The sequence below is a fragment of the Ictidomys tridecemlineatus genome, chromosome 10 (genome assembly GCF_052094955.1).
Source record: "Ictidomys tridecemlineatus isolate mIctTri1 chromosome 10, mIctTri1.hap1, whole genome shotgun sequence".
In the NCBI taxonomy this organism is placed as follows: domain Eukaryota; kingdom Metazoa; phylum Chordata; class Mammalia; order Rodentia; family Sciuridae; genus Ictidomys; species Ictidomys tridecemlineatus.
Genome location: NC_135486.1, coordinates 129,800,679 through 129,817,029, shown reverse-complemented (window position 1 = coordinate 129,817,029; position 16,351 = coordinate 129,800,679). Strand labels below are relative to the sequence as shown.

At 36.2% G+C, this 16,351-nt stretch overlaps 1 protein-coding gene across 2 annotated transcripts in view; it reads left to right on the top strand.

Annotated features, from left to right (window-relative positions):
* The first annotated feature begins 1,795 nt into the window (after positions 1-1,795).
* The window catches only part of LOC101978286 (transmembrane protein 180), a 51,776-nt gene continuing 37,220 nt past the window's right edge, over positions 1,796-16,351 (top strand). Inside the window, exons 1-3 of one of the 2 annotated variants that reach the window (XM_078024230.1) lie at positions 1,796-4,085; positions 5,009-5,734; positions 13,254-13,408. In XM_078024230.1, coding sequence (XP_077880356.1) covers positions 3,936-4,085; positions 5,009-5,734; positions 13,254-13,408 — 1,031 coding nt within the window. In that variant the 5' untranslated portion in view covers positions 1,796-3,935. The remainder of the gene's footprint in view (positions 4,086-5,008; positions 5,735-13,253; positions 13,409-16,351) is intronic. The other variant, XM_021725553.3, reaches the window with a different exon arrangement.

Here is a 16,351-nt window from a genome sequence, read left to right as displayed (position 1 = left end):
ACTGTTTGCAGGAGAGATTACCTCTTTGCCTTACAGGGTTTTGAGAGTGACAAAAACTTTATAGTACTTTGTGCCATTCTCAAACATAAAGCTTATCATTGTTAGTGATACTGTTTGAAAATGTGGGTATGTTTGGGGACAATCAAAATATATCTTTTATTTATTTGTATGTTGGGGTTGGAGCAAAGGCCTCACGAGACATGCTAAGCATGCACTCTATCACTGAGCAATATCCCCAGTTCATGTGCATCAAAATCAACAATAATAATAGCAATGGATTATAACCTATTAAATGTTGAGGCCATACTGATATAAATGAGTGATAGGGAAAAGAAAGCCCTTTCTTATTGTAGAATACCAACCAAAAACTGTAAAAGGAATTCCAGTGCTAAAAAGTAATAATATTTAAATTAAAGGTAAATTCACAAATCCTTTTCTTTTGAATACAGGCAATACTGAAAGGTAAGATGTTACTGATCTAGTTTTTATTGCTAGTTTATAAAGATGAAAGCTAGTCTCCTCTAAAGTCTCTACTGCCCAGGTTGTCAACATTCAGGTAGAAATATAGTATAGAGGCAAAATAAGATAATTTAAAACCAATTCTCTTAATCACTACATATAGAACACTTTGGAAAGAGAAAATTGGGTTTATGATTTGCTAATGGTCATTTGTAGAAGCTGAAGTTCTAGAATCCTGCATGTGACCTTAGTCACTGGTGGTGCTGGCTGTTTTATCCATGACAAATACAAGCTCATTTTGTCTTTAAATGGAAAAAATGTATTGGCATGTTCTTTTTAAAAATATATATATATTTTTTTGTTAGTTGTAGTTGGACACAATATATTTTATTTTATGTGTTGCTGAGGATTGAACTCAGGGCCTCACACTGCTGGGCAAGCATTCTACCACTGAGCCACAACCCTAGCCCCTGGCATGTTCTTTAACAATCCTCTTTTTTTAAAAAAAGAAAAATCTGGAGAATTAAAGTTACTGATAATGTAAAGCAGTAAAAACAAATCCAAAATCCCCACAGGCTTTATGCCTTTGAGGGGGGGCGGAATGTTAGTGGGTTGTTTTTTTTAAGGACACTATTTTCAGGAACTGTACAGCTCCTTTGGAAAAACTGAAAGAAAAATTACACTGAATTTTTTTTTGAGTGCTAGAATCCCTGCTTTAGAGGCACTCCATTATTCTTTTAGAGCCTGTTAGTCATGCATAGAAGCAGTCATAAGTGGCCTCTTCAGTGGCATTAATACCATTTGGCTGAGTAGTAGGTTAGTGAATAACTACCCAAGTTGATTCTAAAAGGTGTTCATTTAATAATTCACAAGTACTTAGTGTACTTACCCAGCCTGACCATTACAGCACTGCTGCTTTTAAACTATTCTGTCTAAAGCATTTTGTGGTGAAGAAGATCCTCCAGGGGGGCTGGGATTGTGGCTCAGTGGTAGAGCACTTGCCTAGCACGTGCAAGGCCCTGGGTTCGATCCTCAGCATCACATAAACATAAATAAATAAAGGTATATGTGCCCAACTACACCTAAGAAATAAATATTTATAAAAAAAAGAAGATCCTCCTTCAGAAATTCTTTGTCCTTGGGAGTATATATGTCAAAAGTATTTTAAGTCTTTTAAGGAGACTTTTTAGTTAGTAGTGGTGGCTTTGGAGAGATTTTAAGTGGTGATTTTCAGTTCAATATCTCCTGAAACACATATTTACTATGATGAAAGTAATCTAAAGCAAAATACTAATAGTTCTTTCTGCAGAGGGAAGTAAGGAAGATGTTACTTCCTCCTCTCAATACAATCAAGCAGAGAAATTCAGATTGTAGAGTTTTTCATAATACTATCAAAATCTTATATTTTTAGTTTCAGAAAGGCTGGTGCCTAACTCGATTTCTTTGAAAAAAAAAATTTGAACTCCTCAGGGAGTTTATAACACTTTGCACACTTCTGAGTTTATAAATGCCTGCCTTTTGACTTAATGATAGATCAGTTCAGAAAGTCGTGGCATGCTTCTTGTTTTAATGTGCTTAAAATAAAACTCAGAGGAAAAAAAAAAGAATGCCTAGATTTCAGTGGGCTAAATTTGTATCTTGGCTTTTGGTTCTACTGACTCCCTTGTTTTCTGGCTCTTTTAGTGACAAAGTGACCTCTAGCCCAGTCACTTATGCCCAGAGTAACTCCCTGGAGTGAGGTCTTCTCCAGTAGTTTCCAGCTTTTTTAAATCTGAGAACTATCCATTAAAGACAAAAACATTGGCTGACCACATGATATTGTAGTACTTGTACTTTTAAGTATTTGAGAACTGTATAATGATGAGAATAAAACAGATTTGTTCTTATCATTTTGGCAGAATCTACAAACATTTTAAGAGCAGAAGTATACATATGGGCGAAATGCCTCCCCCCCGCCCCAGTACTAGGATACAAAACGTGGCCTGTATGCTAGGCAAGCTCTACCACTGAGCTAGCAGCTATATACTCAGCCCGTGCAAAATATTCTTTGTTTAGCCTACAATGTTTGGTACCCACATGGGGTTGATAACCTTTCTTGATAATTCTAATGTCCTACTGCTCATAGAATTAGAACCATCAGTCTACTGGGGTCAAAGTGAAGCTTATAGACCAATCATTTAATCATCTGAGTCAAATGTCCATTTCCCCTTTTTAACTTGCCCTCTTGTTCCCTAAGAAATTGGGGGATCATAGACTGTTCCTAGATCTTCCAAATTAAAACAGAAGTCCAAGGGTTATTCAAGCAAGTAACATCCCTCAATTTATATGAATATTTGTCTATTTTCTGACTCAGTAAGATTGTGGAGATTTCGACAAACATTCTAGTAAACCAGGGATAATACATGAAGATCATGATGGTCTATTAAAACTGTAGTCAAGTGGGATGTGGTGGTGCACACCTGTCATTCCAGTGGCCAGGAGGCTGAGACAGAAGGATCCAAAATTCACAGCCAGCCTCAACAATTTAGTGAGACTCTGTCTCAAAAAATAAAAAGGTCTAGGGATGTGGCTTAGTGGTTAAGCACCTCTGGGTTCAATCCATGGTACCAAAAAAAAAACAAACAAACAAACAAACAAAACAGAAGAAACAATAACAACAACAAAAACTGTAGTTAAAAGATGAAACTGTACCTACTCTTGCTTGGTTAACCTTTCCCTGTTTTCTGGTTTTATGGATTAAAGGGTAAGGTGATGGGATAGATTTGAGAGAGGCATCTACATCAGAGCAAGAATCAGAATGTATTATTTCTACCTTCCTTGTAACCCTCATAGATATCCTTTGGGTCAAAGCTACATAGTCTATTAGGAGAAGATCAGGAATAAATCTTCAAATGCAAATCTGTGCTACTGAATGGATAACTTTATCCTTAGATGAGGGACTTGCTTCTATTCCTTTTCTCTGACAAAATGCTGTCATCTCATTGTTCTTTTTCTGTTGTACTCTTCCAAGTAGGGAGGATAATGCATAAGCTGACTGCTACCTAAGCATGTCCAAACATTTGGATAAATCCTACTTTACAATTTAGAAAATGTATGAAAAATATAAATAGAGGGCTGGGGCTAGGCTCCGTGGCAGAGCACTTGCCTAGCATGTGTGAGGCACTGGGTTCAATTCTTAGCACCGCATACAAAAATTAATAAAGACATGCTACATCTACAAACTAAAAAAAATAAATAAATACAAATAGAGTCACATTGTATGCAAGTTAGAATTCAAGGCAATATCTCAAAAAATGTTTAGTACATATAAATAGGGTGTTAAATCAGGTGACAATTCATAGCTAGTAGTTTTGGGTTCTTAAGTTAAATTAACTAGTGTCCAATGGAATTTTACCAACCATCAACTATTGCATGCAAACAGTGAGTTTTAACTTTTTTTTTTAAACATAGGGAAGAAAAGTTCCTCTGCATGGAAAATGACACTTTTCAATATCAATCCGGTTGCTCGGGCATACTGTCTGATAACATTAGGGACTGAAATGCTAAATTCTGTCTTCAGTTTCTATTATGTGAAATTTTTTATACATATATACCGAGTTCCTGAAGTGGCCTTCTATCAATCCCAGGTGAGATGGAGTCTTCACTCTACTTTTACATAGGACAGAACAACTTCCTCAGGGTTGTGTTATTATTGTTATTTACAAAACAGTTGATTCTTCGCGCAGCTGAAAAACTTCTTAATGTCTAAGGTTCTCTGAGGACAAAGAGAGATTTTTAAAAGATTGCCACTTAAAATATAAAACCAAGGCTATACTTTGGTCATCTTGAAAATTAACTTATGTGAAATAATTGTTATTAAAATGTCCTTTGTCATAGAGAGGCCCGTGATAGTGCAAATTGTACTGTAATTCATTACAAAGGATGGTTTTAAAACTCTTATGTTTTATAATGCTACTTATTTATTAAAGACAACTACATATTTACTGTACTCATTTTTAGTTGACAAACATTGATATTTTAATCTTTCCTGGTGAAAGTTATATAACGCTATGCCTATGAAAGTATGCCAAAATGACACTATGTCATTCTTTGCAGTAGCGGGGATGGCTCTGTGCACCATGGTTGGGAGACAAGTCTAGCATAATGATATGGGCACAGACTCTGGGTCAACTACCTTGGTTCAGACCCTGACTATGTTGTTTGTTAGCTAAGCAAGTTGCTTAACCTTTTTTACCCTCATTTTCCTTATTTGTAAGCTGGGAATATTAATAGTACCTATCTTATAATATAATTTTTAAGGATTTGATAAAATAATGCATATGAATACTTTTATAATACCTAATACAAAGTGAATGCACATTGGCTTTGAGTAGTACTAGATGTTATTATTATTAATATTTCAACTGGTTCTGAAAATAATGAGATTTTTTTTTCTATCAGTTTTAAATACTTCATTTAAGTAAAAAAAAATCAGGGGTGATTTCATCTTATACTGAATGTAGTAGTTTACATGACTATTGAAATAAACCTGCATGTTTCTTCTCCTTAGATAATTTTAATGATCTGGAATGTTCTTAATGTCCTGACTGGGTATTTTCACATCGACTTTAAGACTGAACGCTTTTTATGCAGTAATCTTTCTGTCTTATATGGAACTCTTTTATATGCAGTGGCCTTTCTGCTTCCTTGGTTCCCTTGGAAATTCTATGAAGAAATTGACTGGCTTAGTGCACTTCACCTGGTGGTATCATTATGTGCTTTTGATAGCACACTTACTTGTGTGGAGCAAGCCCAGTGCAGATTCTTTGCAGAAACTGTTACTAGGCAAGAAAGTCATCTTCAGCTGATTAAAATGAATCATGTGGCAGCACTAGTAGGATCTACCAGTGTCCTTTTCTGTGGCCTCATCTCTAATAACTTGGAAATTCTGCCCAAATTTCAGTCTGTTGCTATTGTCATTGCCTTTTTTGCAGCTTGCAGCCTTTATAGTGGCATGTACTACATGAGATATTTTGAACCTAAAAGAAGCAGCGAGGAAAATGTTTTCTTGGAAAGTGAACAGGATCTCACCTGGACCTCTGTCGCCTTATTTTTGAGACAAATCTTGTTCCAGAAGAACTTCTTCCTTTTTCTGATCATGAGTTTCTTACAAGTCTTCCATTTAACTTTCTTCAATAACTTCATGATGATTTTTGCAGATAATCTCATTCCCAGGAATGTTCTTTCTTCTTCCACAAGGAGCATCATGTACGGGGCAGGATTCATTTGCCCACAGGTATGTGATAACTCTTTGAATAACTCTTACCCAGATGGGTAGAAATCTCAGCTACTTGGGACACTGAAGCGGGAGGATCCCAAGTTGGAGGTCAGCGTTGGCAATTTAGTGAGTCCCTGTCTCAAAATCAATTTAAAAAAGGTCTGGGGATGTAGCCCAGTGGTGGGGCACTTTCCAAGTATGTGCGAGGCCCTGAATTCAATCCCTAGTACTATCAAAATTTAAAGTGTTTAATTCTTAATTGGCTGAGGAAATTAGAAACCTGATTATATCAGTAGTGTGAATAAGTTGCACATTTTTATTAAGAAACCCAAAGATTCAGAGCCCCAGACCTTATAGAAGATTCAGTAGAAACATAATAGAAAAAAGAAGATGAAAAGGAAAAAAGGAAGAGTCCAGTGAAAGCCAAGCAACATGGTATTTTAAACATTTTAACTTTTGAATGTTGTTCCCTGAGCTTTTCCATTTAAGTCTCAGCAGAACTATGGAAGAAAATAACGAGTGTGTAGTTTTGCTTTATTGAGGTATGATTTTTGTGACAGTTATATGGAAGAAAAGTCACTTGATCAAGAATCCATGGAGCCAGGTTTCAAAACATTTGGCAAAAGTCCTGAGTTCTGGAATTCCAGAGTGTTATTAAAATTCCGTGTTCATGACTATTATTGTAGAGTGCATGTTCTCCTTCAAAAAACAAAAATACTGTCATGCTGTTTATTATACCATTTGGAGAACTAATATATCACTCCCCTTAACCTAAATATGTCCACAAAAAATGATTTAACTGTGATTTCAGTTTCTCCTGTTTTCATGAACAGTAAGTAAAATCTATTACTTATACGCTTCAGGGAATAAGGAATAAGACATTCTGGATAGTCTAGTTTTTACCATTTGCCAACTTTCAAAAGTATTTAAACTATTTGGGATAGAAGTAGTCCAATAATGCTTAAGTATAACCATAATTTCTTAAATGAAGTATATAGGATAGAATTTGCCTTTCTGCTATTAGCTCAGTTCTTTATGTCTCCTGTTTATATTATAATAATGACAACTCATGGATTATGCCAAACGCATTGTACACATTACCTCATGTAATTCTTATAACAAGCTCTGAAGAGATCCTTTTCATCTGTATAGATAAGAGGCACAGAACATCTATGTGCCTCAAGAGGCATGCACTTCAAGATGCTAACTTGGTGTGGTGGTATGTGCCTATAATCCCAGCTACTCAGGAGTCTGAGGCAGGAAGATCATTTGAGCCCATGGGTTCAAGACTAGATTGGATAGGGGATGGGCTGGGGATGTAGCTCAGTGGCAGAGCGCTTGCCTGGAGTGTAAGGTCCTGGGTTTGATCCTCAACACCATATAAAAATAAGTAAATGGAATGAAGGTATTGTGAAAAAACATTCTTTTTATTTTTTAAAAATTTTTATTGATTTTTAAAAATAAGTTATGTTGGAATGCATTACAATTCTTTTTTTTTTTTTAGAGAGAGAGAGGGGGGGAGGGGGGAGAATTTTTAATATTTATTTTTTAGTTCTCGGCGGACACAACATCTTTGTTGGTATGTGGTGCTGAGGATCAAACCCCGGGCCGCATGCATGCCAGGCGAGCGCGCTACCGCTTGAGCCACATCCCCAGCCCTTGCATTACAATTCTTATCACACATATAGAGCAAAAATTTTCATATCTCTGGTTGTATTTAAAGTATGTTGATACCAATTCGAGTCTTCATACATGTACTTTGGATAATGATGTCTATCACATTCCATCATCCTTGCTAATCCCCTGCCCCCTCCCTTCCCTCCCACCCCTCTGCCCTATCTAGATTTCATCTATTCCTCCCATGCTCCCCCTCCCTACCCCACTATGAGTCAGTCACCTTATATCAGAGAAAACATTCAGCATTTGTTTTTTTGGAATTGGCTAACTTCACTTAGCATTACCTTCTCAAATACCATCCATTTACCTGCAAATGCCATGATTTTATTCTCTTTTGTTGCTGAGTAATTTTCCATTGTGTATAAATGCCACATTTTTTATCCATTTATCTACTGAAGGGCATCTAGATTAGTTCCACAGTTTAGCTATTGTGAATTGTATTGCTATAAACATTGATGTGGCTGTGTCCCTGTAGTATGCATTTTAAGTCCTTTGGTATAGACCAAGGACTAGGATAGCTGGGTCAAATGGTGGTGCCATTCCCAGTTTTCCAAGGAATCTCTATACTGCTTTCCATATTGGCTGGGCCAATTTGCAGTCCTGCCAGCAATGTATGAGTGTGCCTTTTTCCCCACATCCTTGCCAACACTTATTGTTGTTTGTCTTCATAATAGTTGCCATTCTGACTGGAAATGATATCTTAGAGTAGTTTTGATTTGCATTTCTCTAATTGCTAGAGATGATGAACATTCTTTCATATATTTGTTGATTGATTGTATATCCTCTTCTGAGAAGTGTCTGTTCATGTCCTTGGCCCATTTATTGATTAGGTTATTATTATTTTTTTTGTGTTTAGCTTTTTGAGTTCTTTATATACTCTAGAGATTAGTGCTCTATTTGATGTGTAAGGGGTAAAGATTTTCTCCCAAGATGTAGGCTCTCCATTCACCTCACTGATTGTTTCTTTTGCTGAGAAGAAGCTTTTTAGTTTGAATCCATCCCATTTATTGATTCTAAGTTTTAATTCTTATGCTATAGGAGCATTGTGAAAAAAAATTCTAAAAAAAAAAAAGACTAGATTGAACAATATAGTGAGATCCCATCTCAAAAAAAAAAAAAAATCTACCTCTAAGATGTACTGTGTGCACATCATTTGTTTAGTAGGGTATACTAAAGGAACTTCTGGTTAATCATTGTAGTTCCAGGTGTTAATGTGTGCAAGATAAAATGATGCCCTCCCTTCAGAGCACTGTGAGGTTTGCCAAGATTTTTACTCCTGTGTTAGCTTCCCATTACTGTAACAAAATACCTGGGATAATTAACTTATAAGAGGTTTATTTAGCTCACAGTTCTAGAAGTTCCATTCAAGTTTGGTTGGGCCCATTGCTTTAGGACTCTGGTGGGGTGCTGGATGGCAATGGTAGGGAGTGCTTGATGGATCAAGCTGGTCACTTCCTGGACAGAAATCAAGAGAAATAGAAAGGGGCTGGGGTCCTGTAATCCTTTTCAAGGGCATACCTACCCCCATGACCAAAGGGCCTCACACTAGGCCTTACCTACCAAGTGTTCCATCACCCCCCAACAGGGCCACACTGGGGACCAAGCCTTTAACCCATGGGCCTTTGGGGGGCATTTGAGATCCAAAACTGTAGCAGCTCCTAATTTCAATGACCCAGATTAGGAAGCTGTTTGAATTTCTGTCTCTACTTATTATTTGCCACCATATTTTAGGCTGTTTATACCTTCTCACTTTAAGTCATGTGCTTATCTGTAGTTTCTTATCTTTGCCAGCTTAAAAAAAGTTCGTTAAATTAAACTCCCATGTAAAAATGGAGCTGATTTTTTAAAAACAGCCTTATTGAGATTTGATTCCCACTGCATACAATTCATTCATTTAAAGCACATAATTCAATATAGTTTAGCATATTCAGTCGTGGGATTAGCACTATGGTCAAGTTGAGTTACATTTTCATCACTCTAAAAAGAATCAGTCAATCCTCACTTCACTCCCCTCAGCCCTGGAAACCATGAAATTACCTTTTCTGGTTTTTCATATGATAAAATCATATAATATGTGGTCTTTTGTGACTGGCTTTTTCACAAAGCCTGTCTTTAAGGTTCATCCATGCTGTAGTACGTGAACATTTCATTCTATATTAATCTGTTTTCAGATGTTAATAACATAATACCACAGAATAGGTATATTTAAAAAAGAGGCTCATGGTTCTGGAGTCCAAGGTTGATGGGCTGCATCTGATAATGGCTTTCTTGCTGGCAGAATCCTAAGTAGGAACAGGCCATATTATGTGGCAGGAGAGAAGGAGCCCAAGTGTATGCATATTCTAGTCCCTTATAAAGTCACTGGTAACCAATCATGGAGGCTCCATCCTGTTAATTATCAAATTCTAATCGCCTCCCAAAGGCCCACCTCTAAACACTGTAGGTGGATTAAATTTCTACCCTCTTAATACCTCTCGATAGGGACTAAACTCCAACACGAGATTTTGAGGCAACAAACCATATTCAAACCATAAAATTCCTTTTTTATGATTCAATAATATTCCATTTTAGATGAATGTACCAAATTTTGTTTATCTATTCATTAGTTGATGGACATTTGAGTTGTTTCCACTTTTTGGTTATTAATGAGTTATGTTGCTATAATCATTAGTGTTAAATTTTGTATGGTCATATATTATAATTTCTTTGGGGTATCTATCTAGGAATGGAATATATAGGTCTTATGGTAACTCTATATTTCACATTTTGAGATGGTGACAGACTGTTTTCCAGAGTGGCTACACCATTTGACATCCCTACCAGCAGTGTACATTGGTTCCAGTTTCTCCAAATCACTACCAACTCTTGTTATCTTTTTTTATTGTAGGCATCCCAGTGTGTGTAAGTGATATTTCATTGTAGTTTTGGATTTCCCTGGTAATTAATGATGTTGAACATTTTTCATGGATTGTTGTATATGTTCTTTGGAAGACTATATATTTAGCTCATTTGCCCAGTTGTTTGCCTTTTTATTATGGAGTTGTAATGTTTTTTCATAGTATCTATTATCAGATATACTTTATAAAAATATTCTCCTATTCTGTAGGTTGTCTTTTCACTTTCTTGATGGAATTGGAAAGTGTGAGTTCTCCTATTTTATTCTTTCCCAAAATGTTTTTGGCTATTCTGGGTCCTTTGAAAATCTATATGAATTTTAGAACCTATATGAATTTTAGAATCAATTTCTACAAAGAACTTATCTGGGATGCTGATAGGGAGTTCACTGGATATATAGATATTTGGGTGGTATTGCTGTCTTAATGATGTTAAATCTTGGGCTGAGAATGTGGCTCAGAGGGAGAGTACTTGCCTCGAATGTGCAAAGCTCTAGGTTCGATACCCATCACCAAAAAACAAACAAACAGGGCTGGGATTGTGGCTCAGTGGTAGAGCACTTGCTTTGCATGTGTGAGACCTGGGTTCCATCCTCAGCACCACATAAAAATAAATAAGTGAAATAAAGGTAATGTGTACAACTATAACTAAAATATAATAAAAAAACCCACAAAAATCTTGATGTTAAATCTTCAGATCCATGAACATGGAATGTTTTTCTATCTATTTTAAATTAAAAATTTTTTTCAACAGTGCTGTATAGCTTCTTCCTTCTTTTGTTAAATTTACTCCTAAGTATTTAGATAGATATTTAGTGAATACCTGAAGGGTTTTCATGAGTAAAGAACTTAAGCTTTGGGCTGGGGTTGTGGCCCAGTGATAGAGTGATCACCCTAGCATGTGCAAGGCCCTGGGTTTGGTCCTCAGCACCACATAAAAATAAATAAAATAAATGTATTGTGTCCAGCTACAAATAAAAAAAATATATAAAAAAGAACATAAACTTATATTAAGTATGTAGAGTCGTGATTTTATTTTGTTAGTTCCAATTCATGTTTTTTTACTTCTTTTATCTTTTAGCCATGACCTGGGTAGAGATCATCAGATGGTTGAATTGTGGTGGAGTGAGGGACTGCTAATGCTTCTGAATGAATCATAACCTCTTTATTTCTTTATTGTAAAAATGGCATCTGTTGTACAATTCCATTACCAAATAACTTACAGTAAGAACTATTACTCATGTCCTTTCACATATTTCACTTACTGAGTTTTTAAAACCAAGTTATATGTATAATTTTTAAAATAAAATGAGTTCATCTATGATCTTTTGTATCCTGCATTTTATTTTGTTTTTAGTACTGGAAATTGAACCCAGGGGTGCTCTGCCTCTAAACTATATCCCCAGTCATTTTTTTTTTTTTTTTTTGAGACAGGGTCTCACTAAGTTGCTTACAGCCTCCTGGCTAAGTGGCTGGAGCTGGCCTTGAACTTGCTATCCTCCTGCCTTAGCATTCCGAGTCACTGGGATTACAGGTGTGCACTGCCATACCTGGCTGGATCCTACTTTTTTATCTTCACAAATTATAGAAATTTTCATGTAACATATAAATCTACTTTACTTTTTAAATATTTTATTTATTTGCATAAAGATATGGCTCATATCTTTTTATATATTGGACACAAGAATAATGACTAACAATTATTAGAGTTCCTTGTATGTTGAATATAGAGCTAGATGGGGGTGGGAGGAAAATGTCTTTTAGGTGAAATCAGTTCTCTGTGATATAAACCCAGGACATCTGACATTATTAACTTCTTATATTTTGCATATTTGTTGAGATCCAGAAGATGCAGATTCATTTTAATATGTGGAAATGTGTTACTTTGAATATTATAACTATACACAAGAGTATAATTTGATTTGCTAGATGCTTTGCATACCTTCTCTTATAGAACTCTCAGGAATGCCTAGGACTACAGCCATCACAGAGCTATTGTTTTTAGTATCCAGAAAGCGAGCTCTTGTTTCTTGAAAGTAGAGAATTAAGCTAAAAAAAAAAAAAAAAATCAGTCGAGGGGGAAAAAAACCCTTATGTTTATTAAAGGACATTTGCAGTATACTTATGTCTTTCAAAATGCTCTTCTAATTGTAATGTACATACATTTGGGTAGTGAAACTTTTCAGCACTAAACAATGTGCTTTTTCTCTTGAGAACAAAGAGTGTCTTCTGATCTTTGTTAATGTACATATGTATATTTAGCACAAGCTTTACAGCCTAGAACAATGAACTTTTTCATTTGTAGCAAGAAATGCAGGGGAAAAAAGCAAATCTAAGTCTCAGATGTCAACATGAATCTATTGGAATTATGAAAATATGTGAGATTAGGCAGGACACACAAGCATAAAGAATATAGATAGAATCCTGGAATATTGTTTACTAAACCTCTGATTTTAGAGTAAAAAGTACACTTCAGATTAATATCACAGTAAGAATAATAGTGAGATTTTTTTATATATTCAACCATTGTTTTGGCTATTGTGCATGTACACTATGTGAATTCTGTTTGGGTTTATTTTAGATTTAAGTTGAATCTTTCACTTTACCATAAAGCAATGCTGTTTGTTGCTACTGATCAATGTCTTATATGATCACTTTTAGTAAAATCTACCTTAGTATGAAAATAAATTAGGAAACTATTTCCTGGTTAGTTTATTTGTTTTTATAGAAAATAATAGCAGCTTATTTGTTATTTATAGAATATTAATATCCATAGTCAATTTTTTTGGATATATGTGGATCAAATCATCCGAAACCAAGAGAGAATTAGTTGTAAGTTTCAATTGATACTGTAATTCAAAAGCAAATTTATTTTGTAATGAGAATATTTTGTCATCAGTGAGAGTAAGTAGACATAACAGGTGGGTTTGCTTCTTAACACAAAGCCAAATCTGTTTCCATTTCAGTGCCTTGTCCTTATGGGTCAGTCCTGGCTGAAGAAATTTGGTTACTATAAGATTATCTTAACCTCTTTCTACCTAGAAGGAGTGGTCTCCATTGTCATGTTACTTCTGGGACAGGATTACTATTACTGTTTGGCTTTTTATCTCACTATTATCAAGTAAGTAAATGCCGATAACAGTGAACATCATTTTTAAAAAATATTTTTTTAGATGCATGGACGTTTATTTTGTTAATTTACTTATATGTGGTGCTGAGAATCAAACCCAGTGCCTCACACATGGTAGGCAAGTGTTCTACCTCTGAGTCACAGCCTCAGCCCCCAGTGAACATCTTTGATGGGATTCCGGTGTAATATTCACTTCCAGGCTGGATCATTGAATCTTTCTACCAAATTGTTTGAATGCTTGGTTTTTGTTTGTTTGTTTTTAGTCCAAGGGGTTGAACCCAGGGTGCTTAACCACTGAACCACATTCCTATTCCTTTTTGTTTTGAGACAGGGTCCTGCTAAATTGCTGAGGCTGGTTTTGAATTTGGGATTCTCCAGCCTCAGCCTCCCAAGCCACTGGGATTACAGGCACATGCCACCACTCCCAGTTTAACAGTTTTTTTTTTTTTAAAGAGAGATCACACATTGGGTTGGGGATATAGCTCAGTTGGTAGAGTACTTGCCTTGCATGCACAAGGCCCTAGGTATCCCACACTAATTTTTGTAGTAAAATTAAGTTTCTTCTTGGTGACCTATTAAAATGCAATATTGAGTAAATGCTGTTGTCAGATTCAAAGAAGCTGAGATTCTATTCCTCCTTCAACTCTTTCTCCTATTTCTTCTTTTTTTCTAATTTTTGATTAACAAGTAATAATTGTACCTATTTAATGGGCTTCAGTGTGAGATTTCAATACATGTATAAAGAGGGTTCACTGATTAAATCCAGTCTTCCTCTACCCACATTTTTCTGGATGGCTAAATAACATTCCATTGTGTATGTCTTCCAAATTTTCTGAATCATTCATCCACTGATGGATACTGAGGCTGATTTCATATCTTAGCTTTGTGAATAGTGTTGTAAGAAATTAAGGTGTGAGGAATTTCTTTAGCATGCTGATTTTATTTCCTTTGAATATAAACCCAGAAGGGAGATAACTGGATTATATGCTATTTCTAGTTTTAGGTTTTTGTTTGTTTTTGCAATGGGGTCTTGCTGTATTGGCTAGGCTGGCCTCAAACTTGCAAACCTCCTGCCTCAGCCTCCTGAGTAAGTGGGATTACAGGCTTTTTCCTGCCCAGCTTTATTTTTAGTTTTTTTGAGGAGCCTTCATGCTATTCTCCATAATGACTGTTCTAATTCACATTCCCACCAGTAGCAAATGAAATTTCCTTGTTCTACACATCCTCACCATCATTTATTTCTTATGTTTTTGATGATAGCTTTTCTAACTGAGGTAAGAAAATATCTCATTGTAGTTTTGATTTGCATTTCCCTGATGACTAATGATTCTGAACCTTTTTTTTTCATATATTTGTGGCCATTTGTATTTCTTTTTTTAAGACGTTTCTAGTCAGATCATTTGCTTATATTTTAATTGGATTGCTTGGTTTTTGTGTTGTTAAGGTTTTTTTTTTTAGTTCCTTATATATTCTGGATATTATTCCTTTGTCAGATGAATAGTTGGCAAATATTTTCTCCTATTCTGTGACTTTTCTCTTTACTGTTGATCCTTTCCTTCCTTTCTTTTCTTTCTTACTGTGCAGAAGAAGCATTTTAGTTTGAAGCAATCCCATTTGTCTATTTTTGCTTGTTTCCTGTGTTTTTGATGTCATATCCAAGAAGTCATTGTCTTGAAATGTTTCCTCTATGCTTTCTTGTACAGTTTTATGTCTTATACTTAGCTCTTTGTCCATTTTGAGTTGATTTTTTTTTTTTTTTGGTACCAGGGATTGAATCCGGGAGTACTAAATAACTGAGCCACATCCCCATTCCTTTTTATATTTATTTTGAGACATAGTCTCACTAAGTTGTTTAAGGCCTCACTAAATTGCCAAGGCTGGCTTTGAACTTGTGGTCCTCATGCCTCAGCCTTGAAAGCGCTGGGATTACAGGCATGTGCTACTGAGTCTTGCCGATGTCTTGGGGGGCACCAGAATCAGGAGGCACCACAGCTTTGTAGGTTCAAACAGCAATTCTTTATTCCCGCTCTCACACCACCTCCACACAGGACCAGGGGCAATCGCGTTCTGCCCGCACAATTCACCTACTCCACGAGGCTATCTCCAAATCCCATTTCAATCTCAGGAGAACTCAAGCAGGAACAAGCAGCAGGAACACCCTAAGCCCAGCAATAATCTTCAACCTCTAACTTCCCTAAAACCCATTATCTTAAACTGGCAACGCCTTAAACTCAAGGAGCGGGTTACTTCCTCAAACCTGATCAGCTCTAAACCCGGATCCGCCTTGGTCCTTGAGCAAGGTCACCTTATTAAAGCATGCATGCAATGTCCCATCGAATGTCCTCTAAGCAGCATGGGGTACGCTTGGCAAGGAAATTTCGATGCGTCATTCCTACTTGGTAATGGCCCTCAGCAAGTCTGACTTGAGTTGAGTTTTTACACGAGGTAAGAGTGAGGGGTCAAGCTTCAGTCTTCTGTAGGTGACTATCCAAATTTCCCAGTACCATTTATTAAAGAGGCTGTCTTTTCTCCAACATGTGTTTTGGGTGCCTTTGTCAAGAATCAGGGGCTGGGGTTGTGGCTCATCGGTAGAGTGCTTGCCTTGCACGCGCGAGATCCTGGGTTCAATCCTCAGCACCACATAAAAATAAATAAGTGAAATAAAGGTATTGTAACCAACTACAACCAATAAATAAATAAATAAATATTTTAAAAAATTTTAAAAAATATCAGCTGACAGTTCCTCCTATTTCTGCAACTTCTACTCTTCCCCTGGCACCCAATCCTCCAGACATCTTGAATTCAACGGGTCCAAATCAAGGATCTAGCCCCTATCTGCTCTTTTTCACCTTTGTTCACCATTATGGGAAACGGTTTCACCATCTGTCTAGTTGCCCAAATTTGGGACTGAGAAATTGTTTCCTTCTCTCTCTG